This window comes from Lepus europaeus, chromosome 5 (genome assembly GCF_033115175.1).
Source record: "Lepus europaeus isolate LE1 chromosome 5, mLepTim1.pri, whole genome shotgun sequence".
NCBI lineage: Eukaryota > Metazoa > Chordata > Mammalia > Lagomorpha > Leporidae > Lepus > Lepus europaeus.
The window spans coordinates 108,806,511-108,831,868 of record NC_084831.1 but is presented as its reverse complement, the minus strand read 5'-3'; the positions used below and the strand labels follow the sequence as shown (position 1 = coordinate 108,831,868).

Below are 25,358 nucleotides of genomic sequence, written 5' to 3'. Positions count from 1 at the left end.
AAGAAAAAAGGAGTACAGGTACTTGGAAAAAGCTCCTTAAGTGATTCTATTATGCCCTCCTCCAATTGACCCAACTCAAACTGAGAATTTACAGCATTATAATACATTTGAAATAAAAGCTAAAATTTAAGTTTCAGCAATAGGAATACATAAAACACATTGTCATATTTTCTTATATAAATTCTTACTTGTCTTTTCCTCTAATTGATTAATGTTATCTCTGGATTCCTCTAGCAGAAATGTTAAATCTTTAATTTTATTGTCTTTTTCAGTAATCTGGACCAAAAGTAGTGACATCTAAAATAAAATATTTAAATAAAACATATAGATTAAAAGGTAAACGTGGCACCATAGCATTTATCATCACCTACAATTATTTTACATACTTGTTTACATACTTCTCACTTGGCTGTATTTGACATTCAATGTATGCTTGAATAATAAATATTTACTGAATACCTAATTGAGTGAACTATTATGATATAACCAATACCATACTATGTATTTCAAGTTATTACTGAAATTACATAATGGAGTGTACTGATTCATTCAACAAACAGTGAGCACTAAAAATTTTAAGCTGTTGCTTACAATACCAGCATCTTATATTGGAGTGCCAGGTCAAGTGCCAGGGGCTCCACTTCTGATCCACCTTTCTGCTAATGCACCTGGGAAGGCAGCACCCCAAGTACTCGAATCCCTGCCACCCATGTAGGAAACAAGGATGAAGTTCCTGGTTCCTGGCTTCAGCCTGGCCCATCCCTGACTGTTGTAGCAACTGAGGAGTGAATTAGTAGATGAAAGATAATCCCTCTTCTCTTCCCTTTTTTTTACTCTCTCTCTCTCCCGTTTACCCCTCCCCACATTTGACACTCTGCCTTTCGAGTAAATAAATAAATCTCTTTTGAAAAAAATCATCTCTAAGCATGAATACCCAAGTACAGAGAGAGGTGAGGATAAAGCATATAATGGAAGAGCCAGCATATAGAATGATGATACTCAGCCTGTGCTTCCTACCCTGACCAACCCAGTTCCAATATGCCATCAGCCAAGGATTTGGAGAGCCTCAGAGAAAAAGTCTAACCAATAATGAAACTTGGGAGTCCCAAGCAAAAACTGATCAGCAGCTGGCCATGACACCGTTTTACAAGAAAGACCAACAAGGCCCATGTACCCAAAACTCCAGCAAGCATTTTTTAGCATTTCACTCTATTTTTGTGTTCTTTATAATAAGCATAATTTTACTTGTAAAAACAGTTCCTTCTTTCAGAGACATAGCTTAACAACAAAGTTAAAATTTAAAAACTTGTAACTCTTTCAAAATATCTAAGCATAACACTTAAGTTGAAATTTCATCAATTTACCACAACCTAAAACTCTAAATGTCCTCTCTGTACTTTAAATTTCTTGACTATTGTTTAAGTAGATATCCTTGTGACCTGTGATTATAAGATATCTTGAAGCAAATTAGAGAAAAAAAAAACTGCAAAAATAGTGGGAAATAGAACAGAACTCTTTTTATCACTTTTCATTTGGAAGCACAAGGCTTGAATTGGCATAATAATCCGAAATCAACATTCTTGGAAAGTCAACGAATAAACACTTGCCATTTTCAAGTCTCCCACTATGTGACATTAATAGAAAGAAGCAAATGAATGGTTTCATTTTCATTCATTGGTGTTATGGAATAGTGTATTTCAAAATAGATTGTAAAATTTGAGTTGAGTGCTCAGCAATCATCTCTACATTTTATGAGGTTTGTCTAAACAAAATTTCTCACAATATATTTTTTCACAATGTACTATTATCCACTGATGTAAGTATTACACATAACTCATTAATTGAAAAACCAAAAAAGGCTAGTATTCAGTGAGTGTATATCTGAGTCAATAAAAATTCACTTAGCTAAGCAAAAGGCAAATATTTAACATGTATAATATTAAAATTCACTGAGAGAAGTTTATCATCTAGTCAGAAAATGTAAATTTTTTTCAAAATTTTAAGTATTTTATGAATTAGCAAATACAAAGAACATAGAGTTGATTTTAAAAAACCTGCTTTTCCTTGTCATTTACTTCCTTCTTATATTCTTCTTCAAGGTGTTGGGTTTTTTCATAGTCTTCCTTTACTGTAAAAATAAAATAAACATACCATAATGTCTTAACATAATTGTTTAACTTTTCTGTTGCAAATAAAATTTAAAGTTTATTTCATTTCCTTATATATCTCAAAATTATATTAAATTTCAAAATTTTGTAATGAGCTAAAATTGCTGTTTTATTGTTGCTAACTTTCCTTTTAGTAATAGGGAATTTAAATAATATCAACGTTATAATAACTTAAAATTCTTCAAGTCTTAAATTGTATACATGTTTGTTCCTTGTTAATATACAAATCTGGAATAACATATCTTACATATATATTTATTTTAACATGCACACATTACCAATAAATATAAAAATAAAATAAAACCACACTTCTAAAAAGTTAAATATGAACTATATAGTAAGATTTCATGGAAAGATAGGTTTGAAATTAAAAAATAATTTTAAGGCCGGCACTGTGGCTCACTAAACTAATCATCCACCTGCAGCGCTGGTACTCTGGGTTCTAGTCCCGGTTGGGGCACCAGATTCTGTCCCAGTTGCCCCTCTTCCAGTCCAGCTCTCTGCTGTGGCCCGGGAAGGCAGTGGAGGATGGCCCAAGTCCTTGGGCCCTGCACCCGCATGGGAGACCAGGAGGAAGCACCTGGCTCCTGGCTTTGGATCGGTGCAATGCGCCGGCCACAGCAGCCATTGGGGGCTGAACCAACAGAATGAAGACTTTCTCTCTATCTCTCTCTCTCACTGTCTAACTCTGCCTGTCAAAAATAAATAAATAAATAATAATTTTAAGATATATCAATTCCCTACCACATTCCACAAGGTATTGAGGGACTTAAAAAAACAGAAAAGCACAAAATGTAAAAACAGTTGAAGATTTCAAGCTAAAAGGAGAAAATCATTAATATAAGCTAGTAAAAATAGAAATAAAAGAACAGTAATATAAAATGGAATTCCTACACTTAAAATGCATTTCCAGTCTGGAATTCTCAGCTTGCACACGAAGTTCCTCAAAAGCTATTATCATTTTCTGAAATACAAAGTTAAGATTTTAAACAGTTTTCTTCAAACTATGAAAATATTAATAAATTTGTAACATGCAATCATTACATAGAAAACACACAATTTTAAATAATGAAAAACCTGTAACTTTAAATAATTAATGTATTTAAAATCTACTGAGTATCTATTATGTTAGTTTTCCAGATGCTTAAAGTAACTACAGCTATTTTACACAATATAAACAGCAGCAAAATGATTTTTGGACACCCTAGTCATTTACTGAACAGGACATACAAAAATCTGTAATTCTTTTTTTTTTTTTTTTTTTTTTTTTTGACAGGCAGAGTGGACAGTGAGAGAGAGAGACAGAGAGAAAGGTCTTCCTTTTCCATTGGTTCAACCCCCCCAATGGCCGCTGCCACTGATCCAAAGCCAGGAGCCAGGTGCTTCTCCTGGTCTCCCATGTGGGTGCAGGGCCCAAGCACTTGGACCATCCTCCACTGCACTCCCGGGCCACCGCATAGAGCTGGACAGGAAGAGGAGCGACCGGGATAGAATCCGGTGCCCCGACCAAGATTAGAACCTGGTGTGCTGGCGCCGCAGGTGGAGGATTAGCCTATTGAGCCGCGGCGCTGGCCAAAAATCTGTAATTCTATATTTATTTGTGTTTACTTATTTTACTTACGTCTTCCCCCACTAAAGTACAACCTCTCCCCCATAACAGTCCAAAATTATACATCCATAATCTGGCAGCATGTATTCATTCAATACTCAACAAATCTGGCTTTGCAAAATCAGATGACTTTTTCAATCATTCATTATAAACAGTTGTCTATTATGTGCTAGGGACTGTTTTAGACATTTGTAATTTAATACACAGTCGATACCCTACTGGAACTTATTATAGAGTACATGAAATATACACATGTACAGAGAGAGAGAGACATATATATATCAAATAAATGCCATGCCAGGTGTTTTCGGGTTTTAAGGTTTGTTTGTTTGCTTGCTTGTCTGTTTTTATTTGAAAGGCAGAGAGATAGATCTTGCATCTGCTAGTTCACTCCCCAAATGCCCACAACAATCTGTCTGAGGAGGCCGAAGCCAGGAGCCAAAAGTCCACCTGGGTCTCCAGGTCTTCCACTTGAGTGACAGGGATCCACGTACTGGAGCCACCACCTGCTGCCTCCCCAGATGTACATTAGCAAAAACTGGACTGGAAACAGAGGCAGGACTCTATCCCAGGCACTATAATATGGAAGGCAGGTATTGGCCTTATCTACTACATCACAATGCCAACCTGTCATGTGGTCTTAAATGCTCTTCATAAAAATTAAATGAAGTAGAAAGATAAAGAATAATAAAAAGACATTTTACATAAAGTAGTAAGGGTAGATAACAAAAACAGAGTGAAGTTTATAAGTATTATAAGATCTTAAGATACAAAAGTTTTGGAAAGAGAAAACAAATTCAGAGAACCAAGATCAAAAGGAGTAAATTTAAGAAATATAAAAGAAAAGATTGACTAAAATAGAAACGCAAAGTGATGAGTAATAGGAAATCAGATAAGGAAAGGCAGAAACCAGACAGATTTAATAATACTTTGTTTTCAAACTGATGGTTATACATCACACTGTGCTAGTCTCTAAGTTAATAAATAACTGATAAATTAAGCTAAATGGTGTGACTAATGTATAGCTCAAAAAGTTAGTACAGGAATGGGCATTTGAAGCAGCACTTAAGATGCTGCTTGAGACACTCATATTCCATAATGGGAGCCACTGGTTCAAGTCCCAGCTCCTGCACTTTTGATCTAGCTTCCTGCAGATGCACACCTGGGAGGCAGCAGGTTCTTGCCAAGGAACCCAACTGAAATCCAGATTGAGCTCCAGACTCCTGTCTTCGGCCTGGCCCACCCCTGATTGCTGCGGGCATTTGAAGAGTGAACCAGTAGATAGAAGATCTCTCTCTCTCTCTCTCTCTCTCTCTCTCTCTCTCTTTTCTCTTCTCTCTTCTCTCTTCTCTCTCTCTCTCATCCACTCTCTCCCCCTAATAAAATGAAAATTTTAAAAAATCCACTACATTAAAGAATAATTAATATGGGACAGGCCTAGCAGTTAGGATGCCAATTGGAAAATCCGCATTCCATATAAATGCACCTGGGTTCCAGTCAGCTCTGCTCCTGACTCCAGGTTCCTGCTAATGGAAACCATGGAAGGCAGTACAGTGATGGCTCAAATAATTGGGATTCTACACTCATTTGGGAGTGCTGAATTGAGTTCCCAGGAGCTTGGCAGTTGTTGAAAGCATTTGGAGAGTAAAATAGCCAGTGGAAGATCTCAATCTCTCTCTTCCAAATACATAAAAACACCAATATTCACAGTGTAGGACCTTAGGAATTTTATTGTCAGTTCAAACATGTAACAAAAGCTAGCAATCCTTTTAGAAGGAACAGTTGTCTGTATCCTTGCAGCAATCATTGTACTTTGCTTAGAAATTCCTTGTTCAACATATTCAAATTTTCACTAACTCTTACTTACCTCAATGTTATTGTTTAGATCCATATAAACTTGTCTTGTTTCCTCCCGCTCATATTCATCTATAACAAAAAAAATTCAAAATTAAATTTTAAAACATTTATGATACCAATAAGATAACTCAAAATATGTTTAAATTATTGAAATTCTGTATTAATGAGGACATTGGGATATCTAATTTAGTAATGTTTTAAATAGTGGGCTAACAGTGTGGTGTAGTGGGTTAAGCCACTGCCTGCAATGCAAGTATCACATATGGGTACCAGTTCAAACACTGGCTGTTCCACTTCTTCTTCCTCTTCTTTCTTTTCTTTTCTTTTCTTTTCTTTTTTTTTTTTTTTTATTAAAGGAAATCCTGGGGCCAGTGCTGTGACGCAGTAGGTTAAGCCGCCTGCAGTCCCAGCATCCCATATGGGCACTGGTTCAAGTCCTGGCTGCTCCTCTTCTGATCCAGCTCTCTGCTATGGCCTGGGAAAACAGTAGAAGATGTTGGGCCCCTGCACCTGCGTAGGGGACCTGGAAGAAGCTCTTTACTCCTGGCTTCGGATCAGCACAGCTCCAGCCATTGCGGCCAATAGGGAGTGAACCAGTGGATGGAAGGCCTTTCTCTTTGTGTCTCCCTCTCACTGTCTGTAATTCTGCCCCTCAAATAAATAAATAAAATCTTTTTTAAAAATCCTTTTTTCTTTTTTTTAAGATTTATTTATTTATTTGAAAGGGAGAGCTACAGAGAGGCAGAAGCAGAGATATAGAGAGGTCTTCCAAGCATTGGTTCACTCCCCAAATGGCCACAATGGCCAGAGCGAGGCTGAACCAAGCCAGGAGCCTGGAGCTTCTTCCAGTCTCCCACATTGGTTCAGGGGCCCAAGGACTTGGGCCATCTTCTGCTGTTTTCCCAGGTGCATTAGCAGGGAGCTGGATTGGAAGTAGAGCAGCCAGGACTCAAAGCAGCACCCATATGGGATGCTGGTACTACCCACAGCAGCTTTACACACTAAGTCACAGTGCCAGTCCCATGTTCCAGCTCTGACCAGCTCCCTGCTAGTGTGCCTGGGAAAGCAGTGGAAGATGGCTAAAGTGCTTGAGCCCCTGCCACCCACATGGGAGACCCAGATGAAGCTCCAGACTCCTGGCCACTTTGGAGAATGAACCAGCAGATGGAAGATTATCTCTTTCTCATTCTAATTCTCTGCAACTCTACCTTTCAAATAAATAAATACATATTTTTAAAAAGTAGCAAAAGCAGTTTGGGTCTAGTATGATGTAAAAAAAAAGCCTGGAAGTCACTATTTCATGCTACCAACAAGTTGAACAAAATGAAAAATCAGTAACTTTTCTTACAAGATAAGTTAGATCTGAAGACCAACTGTTGCCCCTAAAATTGGAAAGACAAGCAGGCAAATACAAAAATGCAAAGAGAATCACAATTTACTAGGGCAGAAACCCTCAAACAAGAAACTCTGTGGAAACCAGAGCCAGCGTAAGCCTGAACTGTAACTAGTGGATTGCTAGAAACTCAGTGTGAACAAATCTGAGAGATTAAAAATTCCAGATGTCTTGCTGTGTGATGGCCTCTGCCATGATGTACCTAGAAGGCCTTCATCAGATGCTGAGCAGATGCTAGCACCTTGCTCTTGGAATTCCAGAACTATAGCTGCTGAAGCTCCCAAAAGCATATCTACTTTGTAGGGGGAAGAAAAAAATAGAAGACATCATTTACATCTCACCAAGAAAGACACATGACTACACTTGGCTGTAACTGACATGGACAGGTCATTGCCATCAGTAAAATTTGAGTTCTGTACTGCCATATTACTGTCTCACTTCATAGTAAAACCATACCAATTCCAATTCATACTCAAAGAATCACCAATATATAGAGAAGAATCTTACATCTACCACCAGCTCTGGCACAAATCTACATGTTTCTTCCAGATTTGCAGTGATACAAAGGTCTAACACCAGCTTTAAAAAATAATCTGGGTCGGCGCCGTGGCTTAACAGGCTAATCCTCCGCCTTGCGGCGCCGGCACACTGGGTTCTAGTCCCGGTTGGGGCGCCGGATTCTATCCCGGTTGCCCCTCTTCCAGGCCAGCTCTCTGCTATGGCCCGGGAGTGCAGTGGAGGATGGCCCAAGTCCTTGGGCCCTGCACCCGCATGGGAGACCAGGAGGAAGCATCTGGCTCGTGGCTTTGGATGGCGCAGCGCGCCGGCCACAGTGGCCATTGGAGGGTGAACCAACGGCAAAAAGGAAGACCTTTCTCTCTGTCTCTCTCTCTCTCACTATTCACTCTGCCTGTCAAAATAAATAAATAAACAATCTGAGTGAAAAATATAAATTCTCTATCACCATATGGAGGACACTGCCTCTTCTCTAACAAACAAGTTTACTGATGAGATCAACAGTGTACCTGCAAAGAAGCTGACCCTCTATGTTTGTGCTATGCAAATGGTTTGTTTTGCTGCCCTAGATGAGATGTTTCCTCAAATTAAAAGTATTGCTTACTGCTATCATAAGTCATCTCTTTTTTTGGGAGGCCTAACTAAGATTTTAAAGGACCTTGAAGATAATGAAAATGTACATAAATATAAACCAACTACTGGAAGAAAACTGTCAGCACTCTGCTACCGCAGCAGCAGGATTGTCCTATGGACCAGCTGTGGGTATGTAAGGTGATACCTACGATTATATCTTGGATTCTTTACCCTACCCATAGGAAACTATAGTTTCTTAATTGGTGACTACCAAAGAACAAGCATTGATTTCAAAAATAAAAAAACAATCAAAAAACTACATATTTGAAGAAAATCTGCTTATCAGAGAAGTCATACATTCCCTTTAGCTTTGAAGAAACAGAAGCAAATCAGTTCCTAGTTTTAACTTAGTAAATAAATGTATCTTGGAGCTAGAATTACATAATTATTCTTAAAGATGATTAGAAATGAAACATAAGTGGCTTTTCACCAGAGCGATACTTGAAATTCTATGCATTTGCAGAAGTATTAAAATATATTAAAATTCACTCTGATTTGGGTGGTTTGATACTTGGAGTAAGTTTGTCTAAATTTGAGTATGCATACTTAAAAAGCTCAGAAAGAAATAGCAAGAAATAGCAAAAACAATGGTTCTTGGAAGAAATTCCAAAATTTTCAATCTGATATTATATGGAAACATTATTTTTCCAAACATTCTTTTACATTATACTATGAAAACTATGTGATTACTAATTATATATGTTGTTAACGGCTGGAAGAGAAAAGTTCAAGGGCTCCAAACATGGAGTGACTGTGAAGAGATGGAATGTTGGCTTCCTTAATTTGATCAGTACATATATGTAATTAAACTAAGGTACCACCTTGTACCCCAGCAATGTGTATCATTATTGCATATTAATAAAAATCTAAGAGAAAAATTTTTAAGGAAATGGAAATGTTAACTACATTGTCTAATCACTGTACATTGTATACATGAACCATCACACTGTACCTCAGGAAAATGTACAATAAAAAAGAAAAAAATTATTTATTTAATTTCACTATTTAAAATAAAAGCACAATGAATTTGTCTAAAACATTTTACTTAATTATATACATATATACTTTATAGAATTCACATGTAATCTCTGAAGAACTTTTAAATGGTAGAAACATGTTCCTGTGAACCTTTGCATATTTTCTCTTACCTGTTCATCTACACCTGCCAAATTTTCTCAGTAATATCTTGAGTTGCTGGTTGCTTGCTTTTGGTTTCATTTTTCATTGTACATCAAAGTGTGCATTGATGTCTGTGACCTTGGTTTTACTAAGGGATAAGTTTTACTTGGACATTAGAAAAAAATATCAAAAAATATCATGAATCAAGTCTTAGAGAATCTTAATAGGGACAAGACAAGTTAGTGATCTAAGGGCTTGTTAATGATGCGGTGTTTCTACATGAAGTTAGTGAAAATGAGGTTTCTTTTCTCAAAGGAAAATGGGCGACTATCTCTAGTCTAATGGGTATTCTTTCATGTTAATCCTGACAATTCACCAAATATCTAGTCATGAAAAATGCAGGCAGTTGGTTTATTCCCTCACAAATGTTTATACAATATATATTATTTAGTTTCTTTTATTTACCTACTTGAAGACTTGAATAAACTACTGGCCAGTTTAAAGAAAGAAAAAAGAATAATGCAGGGAGACTCAGTCTCCAGTCTTTAGGGAAGGGACATACACTCTTGTGATTATTACCAGGTACTCACAGGGAACACTGGAGTAACATACTTTCTGCTTCTGACAAGGAATGGGGAAAGGAACCATTCTGAAATATACCAATGTATCCATTTCTTCTCATCAAGGCTTACCCTTTAGAGAAACTATTTAAACAGAGCACAGTCAGCTGGGTTTTTATCACCGCCTCCTTGACCTGGGGAAAAGGAAATTCCCAACTCCAGCCTGTCCCACCTTAGTCCTTGAATGTACTAACAAGTACTTGTGAAGTCACATTCAAGAAGCAAAAGATTGCTAAAAGACTGAGATATAATGTCTACAGAATATTTCCACTCGTTCTACACCTTACCACTACACTGCTTAGTCCTTGGGCCCCTACATCCACGTGGAAGACCTGGAAGAAGCTCCTGGCTCCTGGCTTCAGCCTGGCCCAACCGTGACTGTTCCAGCCATTCGGGGAGTGAACCAGCAGATGAAAGATCTCTGTTTCTCTGTCTCTCTCTCTCTCTGTCTCTCCCTCTGTCTCTGTCTCTCTCTCTCGCTATAACTCTTTCAAATAATTTTTTTAATAAAAGAGAATTTTATAGGGAATATCTAAGATCAGAATTGTTCCTGTTCATTCACTAATTCATTTCTTATTCTCTTCATAGACATTATGCAAAATGTTGAATAAACTGAATCAATTAAGACAAAAGCTCTTGAGGCCAGTGCTATGGTGCAGTGGGTTAACGCCCTGGCCTGAAGCACCGGCATCCAATATGGGTGCCGGTTCAAGACCCGTCTGCTCCACTTCCGATCAAGCTCTCTGCTGTAGCCTGGGAAAGCAGTAGAAGATGGCCCAAGTACTTGGGCCCCTGCACCCATATGGGGGATCCAGAAGAAGTTTCTGGCTCCTGCCTTTGGATCGGCACAGCTCTGGCTGTTGTGGCCTGTTGGGGAGTGAAGCAGCAGATGGAAGACCCCGCTCTTTCTCTAGCTCTCCTCTCTCTGTGTAACTCTGCCTTTCAAATAAATAAATAAATCTTAAAAAAAAAAAAAAAAGACATAAGCTCTTGCCCTCAAGCTTACATTGAGATGTCTAGCACATTGTAAGCACTCAAGCATTTATTGAAAGAATTAATAAACACACAATAGTGTTCCATGCAACGTACTGAGTGAAAGAAGAAGAGTAAATAAGACTGAGTAATATCTATTCTGATTTTTAAAGAATAGGAGGGGCCAGCATTGTGGTGCAGCAGTTTAAGAAGCTCCTGCAACGCTGGCATCCCACATGAGCCACCTGTTCAAGTCCCAGCTGCTCTGCTTCTGATCCAGCTCCCTGCTAATGCACCTGGGAAAGCAGCAGCAGATTACCTAAGTATTTGGGCCTCCTGCCACTCATTTGGGAGACCTGTATGGAATTCTAAGCTTCTGGCTTCCACCTGGCCCAGCCCTGGCCATTGTGGCCGCTTGGGGAATGAACCAATGAATGGAAGATTTTGCTCTCCCTCTCTTTCTGTAACTCTTTCAAAATAAATAAATAAATCTTAAAAAAAAGAAGAAGGAAGAAGGAGCAGCCAGTAAAAAGGAATGACATATGCAAAGGCACAGAAGCATAATCCCTTTAGGGGTAGTTTTCCATGAGTATATGTGAGGCACCTGGAAATACCTGACAAGGTAGAGGTTAAGAAGCAAACAGTATGCTATCCTGTAAACTATGAAAAGTCATATTAGACAATAACATGATTTGATCTATATTGGGAACTCTACATTTGATTGCATTTGGACTCTATTTTTCTGTTAATGAGTAATTGGTTCAGACCAACCTTCCTGCTGAGACAACTAAAAACCTGGAGGCAACTTTGTTAATTATTAAAAGAATCAAATAACTAGGGCAAATAACAATGAATCATGAGGCTTAGAATAGGTTGAGGATTAGAAAAAAAAAAAAAAGAACAAACACCAGTGCCAGCCAAGATTAAGCACACTACCATCTATCTCTTCCATTGATTAAAACTTAAAACTCTGAATGAATGCAAAAGGCAACTCTTTGAGGACTCTAAAAAGGATACAAAAGCAAGTAAATTAAAAAGAGGAGCAGGGGCCAACATTGTGGTGTAGCAGGTAAAGCTGCTGCCTGCGATGCCAACATCCCATATGGGTACCAGTTTGAATCCCCACTGTTCCACTTCTGATCCAGCTCTCTGCTAATGTGTCTGGGCAAGCAGCAGATAGCCCAAGTCCTTGGGCCCCTTCACCCACGTGGGAGACCTGGAAGGAGCTCCTGGTTCCTGGCTTTGGAGGCCCAGCTCCTGTCATTGTTGCCATTTGGGGAGTGAACTAGCTAATGGAAGATCGACCTCTCCCCCACTCGCTCTGTCTCTTTCTCTCTCTCTCTCTCTCTAACTCTGCCATTCAAATGAATAAATACATCTTTAAAGAAAAAGGATAGAAAAACTTAGAAAAAAGTACTTCATATAAAGGTGAGTCTCCTATTTATATTTTTCCCCACACTGGCATTAATACAAGCGTAAAACTCCAGCAGGACTGCCACATGAAGCACAAACAGCAAGCAGGAAACACATTTTTTTTCTTTTTTTTCTTTCCCAGTCCTGCCTCAAGGGTTTCACCAGGAGTAAAACTGCAGAAGCCATGGCAGCAAGGACAGACAAAACTTCAAAATAACCCATATTTCTGGCCAGAGGATGGGGAAGAGAGGGCATGATCTTGTGAAGCAGAATGTACAGGGATAATCTTGGAGATAGCTGTGCATGAGCTAGCATAAACCCCATGGTGGAAAGAATTAATGTACATGTATAAGACATACCCAAAGTAACGTTGCAAAGACTTTGAAAACTGAACTCCAAACAAACCACTATTCAAGTCCTAGAACTACCCCCTGAGTAGAGGATACATGGATCAGAACCAAAGTATACATGGATTAGTGCAGTATAGCAGGCTTTGAAAATTGAACTGACATTGAAACTTGCACACACAGCCGGCGCCGTGGCTTAACAGGCTATCTTCCGCCTTGCAGCGCTGGCACACTGGGTTCTAGTCCCAGTTGGGGCGCCGGATTCTATCCCAGTTGCCCCTCTTCCAGGCCAGCTCTCTGCTATGGCCCGGGAAGGCAGTGGAGGATGGCCCAAGTCGTTGGGTCCTGCACCCGCATGGGAGACCAGGAGAAGCACCTGGCTCCGGGCTTCAGATCAGTACGATGTGCCGGCCGCAGCGGCCACTGGAGGGTGAACGAACGGCAAAAAGGAAGACCCTTCTCTCTGTCTCTCTCTCTAACTCTGCCTGTCAAAAAAAAAAGAAAAGAAAAGAAAAAAGAAAGAAAGAAACTTGCACACACAAAATGCAAAATAGAACTTGTGGTTTGCAGAAAAGTGATCTCTGTTAAATATAAGGGTGGGAATAAGAGAGGGAGGAGATATACAGGTCGGCACATGCTCACTCGGACTTAACTCCAATGGTAGAACTAGAAATGTGCCAGGGGATTCCAATTCAATCTTATCAAGGAGGCATGTATCAATGCCATCTCACTTAATTGATCAAAAAGATAGGGTAAGTGTCAAAGAGATTTCACAAATAAGACCAGTGTCTGCAAATAATGAAGGATAGAATTAAAAGGGAGAGAATGATCCTGCGGGGGAAGGACACACAGCAGACTCATAGAATAGCAAATGCCCTAAACAGCACTCCGGCCTCAGAATCAACCCTTGGAGCATTTGGATCTGGCTAAAAGGTCCATGAGAGTCTCACAGGCATGGAAAGCCAAGACACTGTGGCAAAAACGACCTGAATGAAAGATCTCAGTGAACAAGATCCCAGCAGAAAGAACGGGCCATCAAAGAAGGAGGCACCTTTCTCTGAATGGAGGAAGGAGCCTCCACTGTGATATGGCCTTGACTAAACAAGTTCAGAGTTGGTGAACTCAAGGGGCTTCCATAGCCTAGGCAGCTCATAGCAAGAGTCTCGGGTGATTGCTGACGTCATAAATAAGAGTGTCAATTGTTAAATCAACAACGGGAGTCACTGGGCACATGCTCCCCACGTAGGATCTCTGTCCTTACTGTGTTTTACTATGAGAGTTAAAGATAACACTACTAGTCGAACAGTACTGTATATCTTGTGTGGTTGTGTGGGTGCAGTCTGTTGAAATCCTTGCTTAGTATATACTAAGTTGGTCTTCTGTATATAAAGATAATTGAAAATGAAACGTGATGAAGAGTGGGATGGGAGAGGGAGTGGGAGATGGGATGGCTGCAGGTGGGAGGGAGGTTGGGGGGAAAAGCCACAACAATGCAAAAGTTGCACTTTGTAAATTTACATTTATTAAATAAAAAAAAAAGAACTTGTGGTTTGAATTACTGGAGCGACTACCTGTTAAAAACCAAACATTCTTCATGGGATTTAGACAGGACCCAGAATCTCACTATATAATATCTGAAATCTCCAGGACATAATCCAAAATTGTTCAACATTCAACGAACTAGAAAAATGTGACTGTTACAAGTCTCAAATAATTAGTAAATAATCAAGGACAACATATATGATGAGAAAAGCCAGCACTGTGGTGTAGTGCTTAAAGCCACCGCCTGCAATGTCAGCATCACACGTGGGCTCCAGTTGGTGTCCTGGCTGTTCCACTTCCAATCCAGCTTCCTGCCAATGGCCTGGGAAAAGCAGCAGAAGATGGCCCAAGTGCTTGGGCCTCTGCTACCCACATGGTAAACCTGAAAGAAGCTTCTGGCTCCTGGTTTTGGCCCAGTCCAGACCTAGCTGTTGCAGCCGTCTGGGGAATGAACCAGCATATGAAATATCTCTCTGTGTCTCTCCCTATCTCTCTGTAACTCTGACTTTCAAATAAATAAATAAATCTTTTTAAAAAGATACACGATTATATAAGAAACAAATCTAAAATCTACAAAACAGACAACTGGCTTTATTAGATACAAACTGCAATACAACTATGTTTACTATGTTCATGGAGATAACAAATTGAGCTTAAAAATTTCAGCAAGGAACTTAAAACTCTAAAAAGTGACACTACACATTTTAAATAATCAGCTAATACTTAACCAGAAAATACAGCAAGAGAAACTAATACATCAGCTGATGAATTATAAAACAGACAAGAATTAACTGAACAGAGAATTACTGAGCTGGAAGAAAGGTTAGAAGAAATTATCCTGAATGGAACACAGTGAGAGAAAAAAAAAAATCAAAGGCAGTAAGAAATATAGAAGATATAGAACAGTGACCTCGTTATGACTTAAAAAGATCAAACAGGCTCTCATCTCAGGCACTTTTGCAGTTATTGTTTTCCTCTGCTTGAAATATTTTTCCCAAAATGGTTACATGGGCTCATTCCTTTACTGCGTTCAGTCTCTATTCAAATGTAAAAGAAAAATTCCCCAACCACCCTACCCCCAACTATTCTCTTCTTAAGCAGTTATCATCACCTTATATAAATCTATTATTCATTTATTTATGTTCTGTGCCCCCCTACTTTCACTGCTATTTTTCCTCAGCAGGTAGAAGAGTTCATGACATACAATAAGCACTACAAACAATAGCATGATAATTAAAAGAAAGCCCAATAAAAGACTAGTCTATAAGTTAAACAAGAATCTGGATAGCATTTACACTAATAATAAGTACTAAAACATTTCCCAACTTTAGCTCATATAATAAATCACAATAAAATGGTTTAAAAGATTCTTCAAGCCTCCCCAACCACATGATCACTAACTTACAGATATGAAAACTAAATTGAGGAAAGAACCAACAGCCTTGTTTCTCTAGCCCAGGACAGTTTCTATGCCAAAGCCAATGTACTGTCCTTCCACCCCAGTGAATTAGTTTATTTTGTGGTACTATGATAAAAATGACTGAAGCTGAGTCTTTTATACAGAAGAGAGGTTTATTTGTTATTTAGCCCAGAATTTTGGAACTCCAAGAGTAGCCTGGTGCCAGCATCTGCTCATCTCCAGTGAGGGCCTTCTGTCCACGTCTCAACATAGCAAATGCCATCATGCATACGAAGAAGAGACCTTATGGTGACACAAGGAGTAACAGGCTGAAGGAGCAAGAGCCTCAATATTTTTATAACTACTCGTTATTGAAGTAATTAATTTATTCCTATAAGAACTTCATTAATCTTTCCCAGGGGTGGCACCTATGACCTAATTACCTTCTACAAGGTCCCACTGCTTAAAGGTTCCACAGCCTCAACATGACCACACTGGGAACCATACTTCCAGCACATGAACTTTTTTTTTTTTTTTTTTTGACAGGCAGAGTGGACAGTGAGAGAGAGACAGAGAGAAAGGTCTTCCTTTTGCCGTTGGTTCACCCTCCAATGGCCGCCACAGTAGGCGCGCTGCGGCCGGCGCACCGCGCTGATCCGATGGCAGGAGCCAGGTGTTTCTCCTGGTCTCCCATGGGGTGCAGGGCCTAAGCACTTGGGCCATCCTCCACTGCACTCCCTGGCCACAGCAGAGAGCTGGCCTGGAAGAGGGGCAACCGGGACAGGATCGGTGCCCGACCGGGACTAGAACCCAGCGTGCCGGCGCCGCAAGGCGGAGGATTAGCCTAGTGAGCCGTGGCGCCGGCCCAGCACATGAACTCTCAAAACCACAGCACCCAATGTGTACTTTTCACCACTTTCTACATCTAGGCAGAAAAGTTCATCTCGGAAGTTGAATAAACAAATGTAATAGAGGAGTTAGCAGTAATACAGTATGTTCAAGAAGACATATTTCTAAAAACCAAAATACTTCAGGCAGGGACCAAAAATAAAAAATACCTAGAAATAGTACATGCTAGAAATAATAATAACAGTTAACATTTATTAAGCACTTTGTACTTTCTCAGAATTTAATATTTATTAACTAATTATCAAAACAATACTAATAAGCATTTTATTTATTAATAACCATAGTGGCAGAGATTACATAATTTATTCAAATTATTCAAAGCACATAGAAACTGAAAATCTGAATTTGAGCACAGCCTAATTCTTGAATACAGGCTGTTAAGCAGTAAGCCATACAATATGATAAATTTTTTAGTTAAGAAAAACAGAGGGTATCCTGAAAAAGCAGACGGATAGTATTTCCAAGAAGGTTCTTGCAGAAACAGAGCAGAGCTAGTGTCAAATTAATGGCAAAGATAAAGACTAATATTTAATAATCATGTTTTTCATCAAAATGAAAAAATCCCTCTTTACAATTAAAAGTCAATTATGCAGAAAATGCACACCACACCTTATCAGGATTTTTTAAAAGAATTTTTCTTCAGGAGAAATTTGAGACTTTTTTACTGGATATAACATTGTACCACTGTTCTGAAGAACTATACCTTCAGCACAGTCCTTATTCAGTACTTCCCATCATGAACATGGCTAAGTAGTCTATTCTTGGTTCAATACAGACAGAACAGAGGGTTAGTTTAAGGATTTACATTAACTAAATTGAGGATTAACGGGGCCATTGTTGTAGATTAGCAGGTAAAGCTTCTGCTTGCAGTGCCGGCATCCTGTACAGGTGCCGGTTCGAGTCTCAGCTACTCCACTTCTGATCCAGCTCTCTGCTGTGGCCTAGGAAGGTAGTGGAAGATTGACCAAGTCCTTGGGCTCCTGCACCCATGTAGGAGACCCAGAAGAAGCTCCTAGCTCCTGGCTTCAGATCATCACAGCTATGGCCATTGCAGCCATTTGGGGAGTGAACCAGTGGATGAAAACCTCTCTCTCTCTCTCTCCTGCCTCTTCCTCTCTATAACTCTGCCTTTCAAATAAATAAATAAATCTTTATTTTGAAATACGTCATCTTTCATAAAGTTTTGAGAACTTGAATAAAGAAATGGTCTGAGGCACATAAAAACTTGGTCAACCAAAAGTGGTTACAGGGGCCAGTACTGTGGCACAGTGGGTAAAGTCACCACCTACAGTGCCGGCATCCCATATGAGCACCAGTTCTATTTCCAGCTGATCCACTTCCAATCCAGCTCTCTGCTATGGCCTGGGAAAACAGTAGAAAATGGCTCAAGTCCTTGGACCCCTGCACCCGCGTGGGAGACCCAGAAGAAGATCCTGACTTCTGCCTTTGGAATGGCACAGCTCTGGCTGTTGCGGCCAATTGGGGAGTGAACCAGCGGATGAAAGACCCCCCCCACACCTCTCCTTCTCTCTCTCTGTAACTCTGACTTTAAAAATAAATAAATAAATCTTTCTAAAAAAGTGGTTAAAAAGATGGACAGATAATTTCTCCCCTATCCACCTACACCACTAAATTAATAAAATCATATAGAAGAGAAAGATACTTACATTTCTTTGTCTTTTCTGCAGATCTAGCACATGTTTCTTTGAGTAGATTACATAAATTCCTTGTAGCATTGTTCCTGAAACAACAACAAAAAAGAATTAGCCTAAGTGCAACCTGCTCTCAAAGCAAAATCATACATAAAAGCTACGAAACATGTTGTTACAGTTTTTAAATTTTTCAAGAACTTTTAAAAATATTTGGCATATATCATATATCATTCATAAGTAACTACATGAACAAAGGTCTGATTGTCCTATTAGCAAAGAGTATTTAGTAACTGCCTTCCTTTAAAAGTAAATGTGGAGCAGTGAGGAGCCGGGCATAGCAGGTAAAGCTGCCGCCTGCAGTGCCAGCATCCCATGTGGGCGCTGGTTCAAGTCCCGGCTGCTCCACTTCCGATACCTGGGAAAGCAGTGGAAGGTGGCCCAAGTGCTTGGGCCCCTGTACCCACATGGGAAACCAGGAAGAGGCTCCTGGCTCCTGGCTTCAGATTGGCATAGCTCTGGCCTTTGCAGCCAATTGGGGAGTGAACCAACAGATGGAAGACTTCTCTCTATATATAACTCTGACTTTCAAATAAATCTTTAAAAAAAATTAAATGTAGGGGCTGGTACAGTGTGTAAAGCTGCCCCTTGCAGTGCCGCCATCCCATATGCATGCCAGTTCGAAACCAGCTGCTCCACTTCCAATCCAGCTCTTTGCTACAGCCTGGGAATGCAGTGGAAGATGGCCCAAGCCCCTGCACCCACATGGGAAACCCAGTAGAAACTCCTGGATCCTGGCTTCGGATTAGCCCAGCTCCAGCCTTACAGACTTTTGGGGAGTGAACCAGCAGATGAAAGATATCTCTCTGCCTCTGCCTCTCTGTAACTCTGCCTTTCAAATAAATAAATACATCTTTAAAAAGAAGAAAAGAAAAAAGTTAAAAGTTAAAGCTCTTTATCTAATTTCTACCAAGTTGCTATTAACAATCTTTTAATAAACAGTTCCAGATATGCCTAGTGAGAAAATAAAACTGGATTTTTCATTTATTAATTACCACAGAAATGTTCTAGATGCCTAACCCTCAAATATAAAACAAGGTAAATTTCAGACGAGGCTTTATTATGTGAATAATAAGAACTCCACTGTCTTACTGGAGTTTCTAATAGCTACATTTAATTTTCAAACTAAACATTGTCCTATAGAAATGAATTGTTACACTGGCAAAAGCAGGAATTTGAAAATAAGAATTAGTTTGGAACTAAATTAAGCCTTATTTTAAAAATGCCATACCTAAGACAACAGTGAAATACAAAGGGAAATAAAACAAAAGTATTTCTAAAAGTTCATGGGAAAATGAAAAGATTTATGGTGCAAAGAAAAATCCTGAAAATGATGCATAGTTTTTTTATAATGTGCATTTCCATAAACTTTTGGAAGACTCCTAGTATATAGAAGCAGTTACAGACACAGGATCATGAGGCATCTTTTTTTTTTACATCAAAATAGTTCTTCCAAATGTCTGACATTTTAAAAAGTGAGTAGTTATTAATGACCCACAGTTTGTCAAATACAAAAATGCAAACTGGGATAGAATTCTACTTACAAATTAATAAAACACATAGAAAATGCTAAGTAATTTTTTAAAAATTATTTTAATAATTTGAAACCAAAAATAAATTTGGAGAGAATAAATTAATTAAATTTATGACTTACTCTTTTATTAAATCTTTATTTTCTTGAATTTCTTCTTCTAATTTCAGGCTTACTTTTTCATTTTCAAACTATTCACAAAACAAAACAGTTTGCGACACTTTGATTAGTAAAATAAAGATCACTGTAATCATTAAGCAGCATTTCTTTGCTAACACACTATAATGAATGATCTCTAAGAATTCTTTTCTTTCCACACAAAAAGTAACATTTTTGGTCACAGCACAGGGATTTCCCATAAGAGTCTTACAGTCATCAAGCTAAAATAAAGTTTGCTTAATCATCTCTAAAAAGAATTTACCAATATCTTAACACAACATTATCTTCTCCAAATTTTTTTTTATTTTTTACTTATTTGACAGGTAGAATTATAGACAGAGAGAGAAAGGTCATCCTTCTGTTGGTTCACCCCCAAAATGGCCGCTACAGCTGGCGCTGCGCCAATCCGAAGCCAGGAGCCAGGTGCTTCCTCCTGGTCTCCCATGCGAGTGCAGGGCCCAAGGACTTGAGCCATCCTCCACTGCCTTCCCGGGCCACAGCAGAGAGCTGGACTGGAAGAGGAGCAACCAGGACTAGAACCCGGCACCCATATGGGATGCTGGCACCACAGGCAGAGGATTAACCAAGTGAGCCATGGCACCGGCCCCCCAAATATTTTGAAGTAATGTTTTATCTTTGTTCTAACCCAACAATGTATTTCCTCAACATTTTCTCTCACTTTTTACAAAAACCAAAGTCAGAGTTTCAAATACAAGTATTATATTTTAATGTAATGACATTTATATCAAATAATACATAATCAGTAATAATAAAAATAACTTTATAATAAATTCAAATCATTAAATCAATATTTAAGTTATCATTTCCCTAATTATTTCTCATTAATCTTTTGTTTAAGATTTATTTAAAAGGCAGAGTGACACAAGAGATGAAGAGGCAAAGAGAGATCTTCCATCTGTTGGTTCACTCTTCCAAATGCCTGCAACAGCAAGGGTTGGGCAAGTCAAGCCAGGAGCTTGGAACTCCATATGAGTCTCCATGTGGGTAGCAGGAACCCAAGTACTTGGGCCATCATCTGCTGCCTTCCAGGTGCATTAGCAGGGAGCTGGATCTGAAGCGGAGGATCCAGGACTCCTGAAATATGGGAAGCCCAAGAAGCAGTTTAACTGGCTGAAACACAATGTCCCCCTTTTTGTTAAGTTTTGTATAACTTGGGGAAGAAGGGCATTATCATATTCCTAGAGTTGTATCCATGAACTGCATTGAATCTGTTCTCTTTGTATTTCACATTAACATGAGAACAGATAAGCAAAAAGATAGATGGGTTTCTGAAAATGCTAGGATACTTTAGAAAAGCTTAAGAAATGCAAACACTAAAAAAAAGTTTTGTGTAACTTGCCCTCTGTGCTCATTCCTAAAGTTGGAATGCAACTAGTATCAATGTAACTTTAAAAAAAAGCACTATCCTTAAAATCCCCATCACAGAAACAAGAGTAACACAATTTATCCTGAAATATTATTGTATTTTCAACAATACTGGTAAGATTTACTATATTATATTTCAAAATTTCATTATACCTGTAGTTCCTGAATGGCTTTTCGCTGTGCTTCAATTACTTTTCTGTTTTCTTGCAACTTATTTTCTTTCTGCTTCACTTCAGATTCTACATTCACTTTCCATTTTTTTATCTTTTCAGCCTCCTTATACAGTTTTGAATATAGTCTGCTCATTGGCTCTGAATTCTATAAAATAAGTTTTAAAACATTGTTTAAATTTTTAATATAGCCACTACAGCTAACTCTTGAAAATGCCTATACACTAACAGTTGAACTCAAATCTCTTCCACCTACATAGTAGCATGCTGAAAGATTCATCAACTCTTCCAAATTACTAAGGAAATATTTTAGTCAATAAGAGAATTTAGATGGTTGAAAGCTATAATAAATCACTCTACAAGAAAACTATTAATCCTAATAATAGTCTTGAAACATTTTGATTATGCAAACTAAAATACATGAAATTTAACAATATAACAAGAAAAATAATAGCAAATACAGATTTAATTTTCATTAAGGTTGAGGTTTTATTTGGATTTCCTGCCTTTTTATCCACATTATATTGTAAATGCCAGAGTTTTTTGGTTTTTTCCACACTGGTTTCTGATTGCTGACAGTTCTGTGCTCACTTCGGCAGCACATATACGATTGCTGATAGTTCTTTGTTATCAAGATATATTAATAAGTTATATACTTTTAAATTATACTGTATCAGCAACAAACAAAACATTTTATCAGTTCTCTTCATTTTAAAGACATTTATATCATAAGAATGATTTTTATAACTAAAATCAAAAGTATAGATGCCTTACAAATTCCTTATACAATAAGCCAGCTAAATAATCAATTTCATTTACAAATTAAAAGATTATTTTGGCCGGCGCAGCGGCTCACTTGGCTAATCCTCCACCTGCGGCGCTGGCACCTTGGGTTCTAGTCCCGGTTGGGGCACCGGATTCTGTCCCGGTTGCCCCTCTTCCAGGCCAGCTCTCTGCTGTGGCCCAGGAAGGCAGTGGAGGATGGCCCAAGTGCTTGGGCCCTGCACCAGCATGGGAGACCAGGAGAAGCACCTGGCTTGTGGCTTTGGATGGCGCAGCGCACCGGCCATAGCGGCCATATGCGGAGTGAACCAACAGAAGGAAGACCTTTCTCTCTGTCTCTCTCACTGTCTAACTCTGCCTGTTAAAAAAAAAAAAAAGAAAAGAAAGAAAAAAAAAAAGATTTTGTGAAATACTGACTTGAGTCTGGTTTTTTCACATATTATATCCATCTTCCCCCTTTATTTATTTATTTATTTATTTATTTATTTATTTTGACAGGCAGGGTGGACAGTGAGAGAGACAGAAAGAAAGGTCTTCCTTTTCAGTTGGTTCTCCCCCACAATGGCCACTCTGGCAGCCCGCTACAGCTGGCGCACCGTGCTGATCCGAAGCCAGGAGCCAGGTGCTTCTCCTGGTCTCCCATGTGGGTGCAGGGCCCAAGGACCTGGGCCATCCTCCACTGCACTCCCTGGCCACAGCAGAGAGCTGGACTGGAAGAGGAGCAACCCGGACAGAATCTGGCGCCTCCACCGGGATTAGAACCCAAGGTGCCGGCGCCACAGGCGGAGGATTAGCCTAGTGAGCCGTGGCGCCAGCCCCCCCACCTTTATTCTTGATTTCTATGATTTAAAAGTAAATTGCCCCTAAAGAACTAGACACTTTTACAACCCAGATAATTACAGAACCCTAGTGTTTCAGCAACTTTGAAAGAAAAACAAAAACTGTTTTTTAAAACATTAACCAAATATTAACCCTTCTGAAGCTTTAAAATATATACACAACTAATAAATTATACTCCACTTGCAGGAAATTTAAAGTAAATGGGAAATCTGACCTCATAATCCGAGTCTTTTAGTCCTTCCTGATAGTGACAACTGTTAGAATTATCAACCTAAAAAAAATGCTTCCTATTAGAAAATATTTCTGATAAGAGCTTCCAAATAACAGCAGTTAATCACAGAAAGGTTAGCAATCTAACAACTAAAGAGTTTTTTGCTTTTTCAAATAAGCAATTCAATACCTAAACAGACTATATCTATACATACTCTGCTCAACTGACCTGCTCAAGCATGGGCAAAAAGTTAACTTTTTGTAAGGCAGGATCTGCAAGATAAAAGACAACTGATAATAAATATTCCAACATTTTATTTTTTATATTAAGTGTCATATCTAGCTTTAATTGTAAAGATATCAATATTTATGCTGCACTTTCAAAAATAATGTATATATAACTAAACACTTCTATGCAAGCTGATATATTACTTTTTCAGGGTCCTACCTGGATCAACATTTTCCCCACTTTTGGAGAGATTAGTCGTCGCAAATGGAAAACCAAAATCATCTTCAATACATTTGTTGAAACTCTAAAACAACAAGAAGCTCTTAAATGTACTTTTCCACAGAATTCTGATACCCAACTTTGTAACATAAACACACACCTGCCTAAAGAAGTGACTATAAATGTAGATTCTTTAAAACACATATATTGTTTAAAATATCAAATACTTCTGCTATGTAAACAAAGTAAAAATATTTGTAATTAGGTGCTATTACTCATTAGATGAAACTAAACTATAAATTACTCAATATAAGCTTTATAGGTGTTCAAGTGTATTAGTAATTTTAATGAGTAGATAGAATATTATCAGTCTTCAATTCCATTATGATCACTCCTGCAATAGAATTGAGAATTGTCTTCAATGAATAGCATTTTAACAATATACTGTTAGAGCCCTAAGAAATATTTTACAGTATTCAAAATTAAACATTCATTGTATCAATCCACCTCCAATATCAAGTACCACATAAGAAATATTTAAATTAACTAGGGAGGGAAAAGTATTCTTTCATCTGAGAAGTCTGGTGTAATTCCTCCGTTTTCAATGAGAACTCTACCATAAATTATTTTCATTGTCCTGTCCACCAGGAAGCTCAGATCCAAAGCTAAAGCAGAGTCAATGCACCCATTATTAGGCCCATGTAGACATACCGCCAATATTCTGAATTTTTCTTTAGGAGATTTCCTAGTTTTTTTCTCCCAATTTACATTTTACTATTTAATTGTATGTCTTACAAATTGCATCAGATCTTTTAAGAGGAGGGTTAATATATGCAGCTCCTACCACGTGTGTACAAAAAGGTATAGTAAAACAAAAAAAAAGTACACTTCTGCTTCATTCATCTAAAGGTAAGAACAGTCAGACCAAGATTCACAAGTTTACCTTGAAGAAGTTAGAGTCTCCGCCCAAGGTCTGGGGTTTCACTGCAGACACTTGGCTGCTGCTTAGCCTTGGTGGTACAAACAATTTAAAGGGCTTCTGCTTCTCCATTTTCTTTCCTCTCGACCCAGGAGGAGGCGAGGGGGCCGTTTCACACTGTTCCATCAACACACAGGTTATTAGTTATAAAACGGTGAAATCTGTATACTGAGTGGCTAACGAAATCCCGGCTTCGCAGGCAGTGGAAAGTAGAACAGCCGCCAATCCCCCCGCCAGCCCCCACCAGCACCTGCCGTCGCCGCGACAGCCCGCCTCTCACCCGGTGCAACGGCCTCACCCGCCAGCAGGAACTGGCTGGGGTTCTTGGCCGACTCCCCGAGAGATGGTGGCTGCGGTACACGGTCGCACCCCACTCTGGGTTACGGTCGCACCCCGACTCTGGGCTCCCGGTCGCACCCCGACTCTGGGTTCATGGTTGCGCCCCCACTCTGGGCTCCCGGTCGCACCCCGACTCTGGGTTCCCGCTTGTGCCCCCACTCTGGGTTCCCGGTTGCGCACCCACTCTGGGTTCCCGGTCGCGCCCCGACCTCGGGGTCACGGTCGCACCCCGACTCTGGGTTCCCGGTCGCACCCCGACTCTGGGTTCCCGGTCGCGCCCTGACTCTGGGTTCCCGGTCGCACCCCG

At 39.2% G+C, this 25,358-nt stretch overlaps 1 protein-coding gene across 1 annotated transcript in view; it reads right to left on the bottom strand.

Annotated features, from left to right (window-relative positions):
• SYCP1 (synaptonemal complex protein 1) overlaps positions 1 to 24,784 on the bottom strand; it is a 108,508-nt gene extending 83,724 nt beyond the window's left edge. The window contains 11 exon segments of the mRNA XM_062193499.1: positions 189 to 297; positions 2,055 to 2,128; positions 3,063 to 3,132; positions 5,645 to 5,703; positions 18,165 to 18,238; positions 19,861 to 19,928; positions 21,436 to 21,600; positions 23,290 to 23,329; positions 23,501 to 23,558; positions 23,734 to 23,818; positions 24,677 to 24,784. Coding sequence (XP_062049483.1) covers positions 189 to 297; positions 2,055 to 2,128; positions 3,063 to 3,132; positions 5,645 to 5,703; positions 18,165 to 18,238; positions 19,861 to 19,928; positions 21,436 to 21,600; positions 23,290 to 23,329; positions 23,501 to 23,558; positions 23,734 to 23,818; positions 24,677 to 24,784 — 910 coding nt within the window.
• Positions 24,785 to 25,358: the final 574 nt, after the last annotated feature.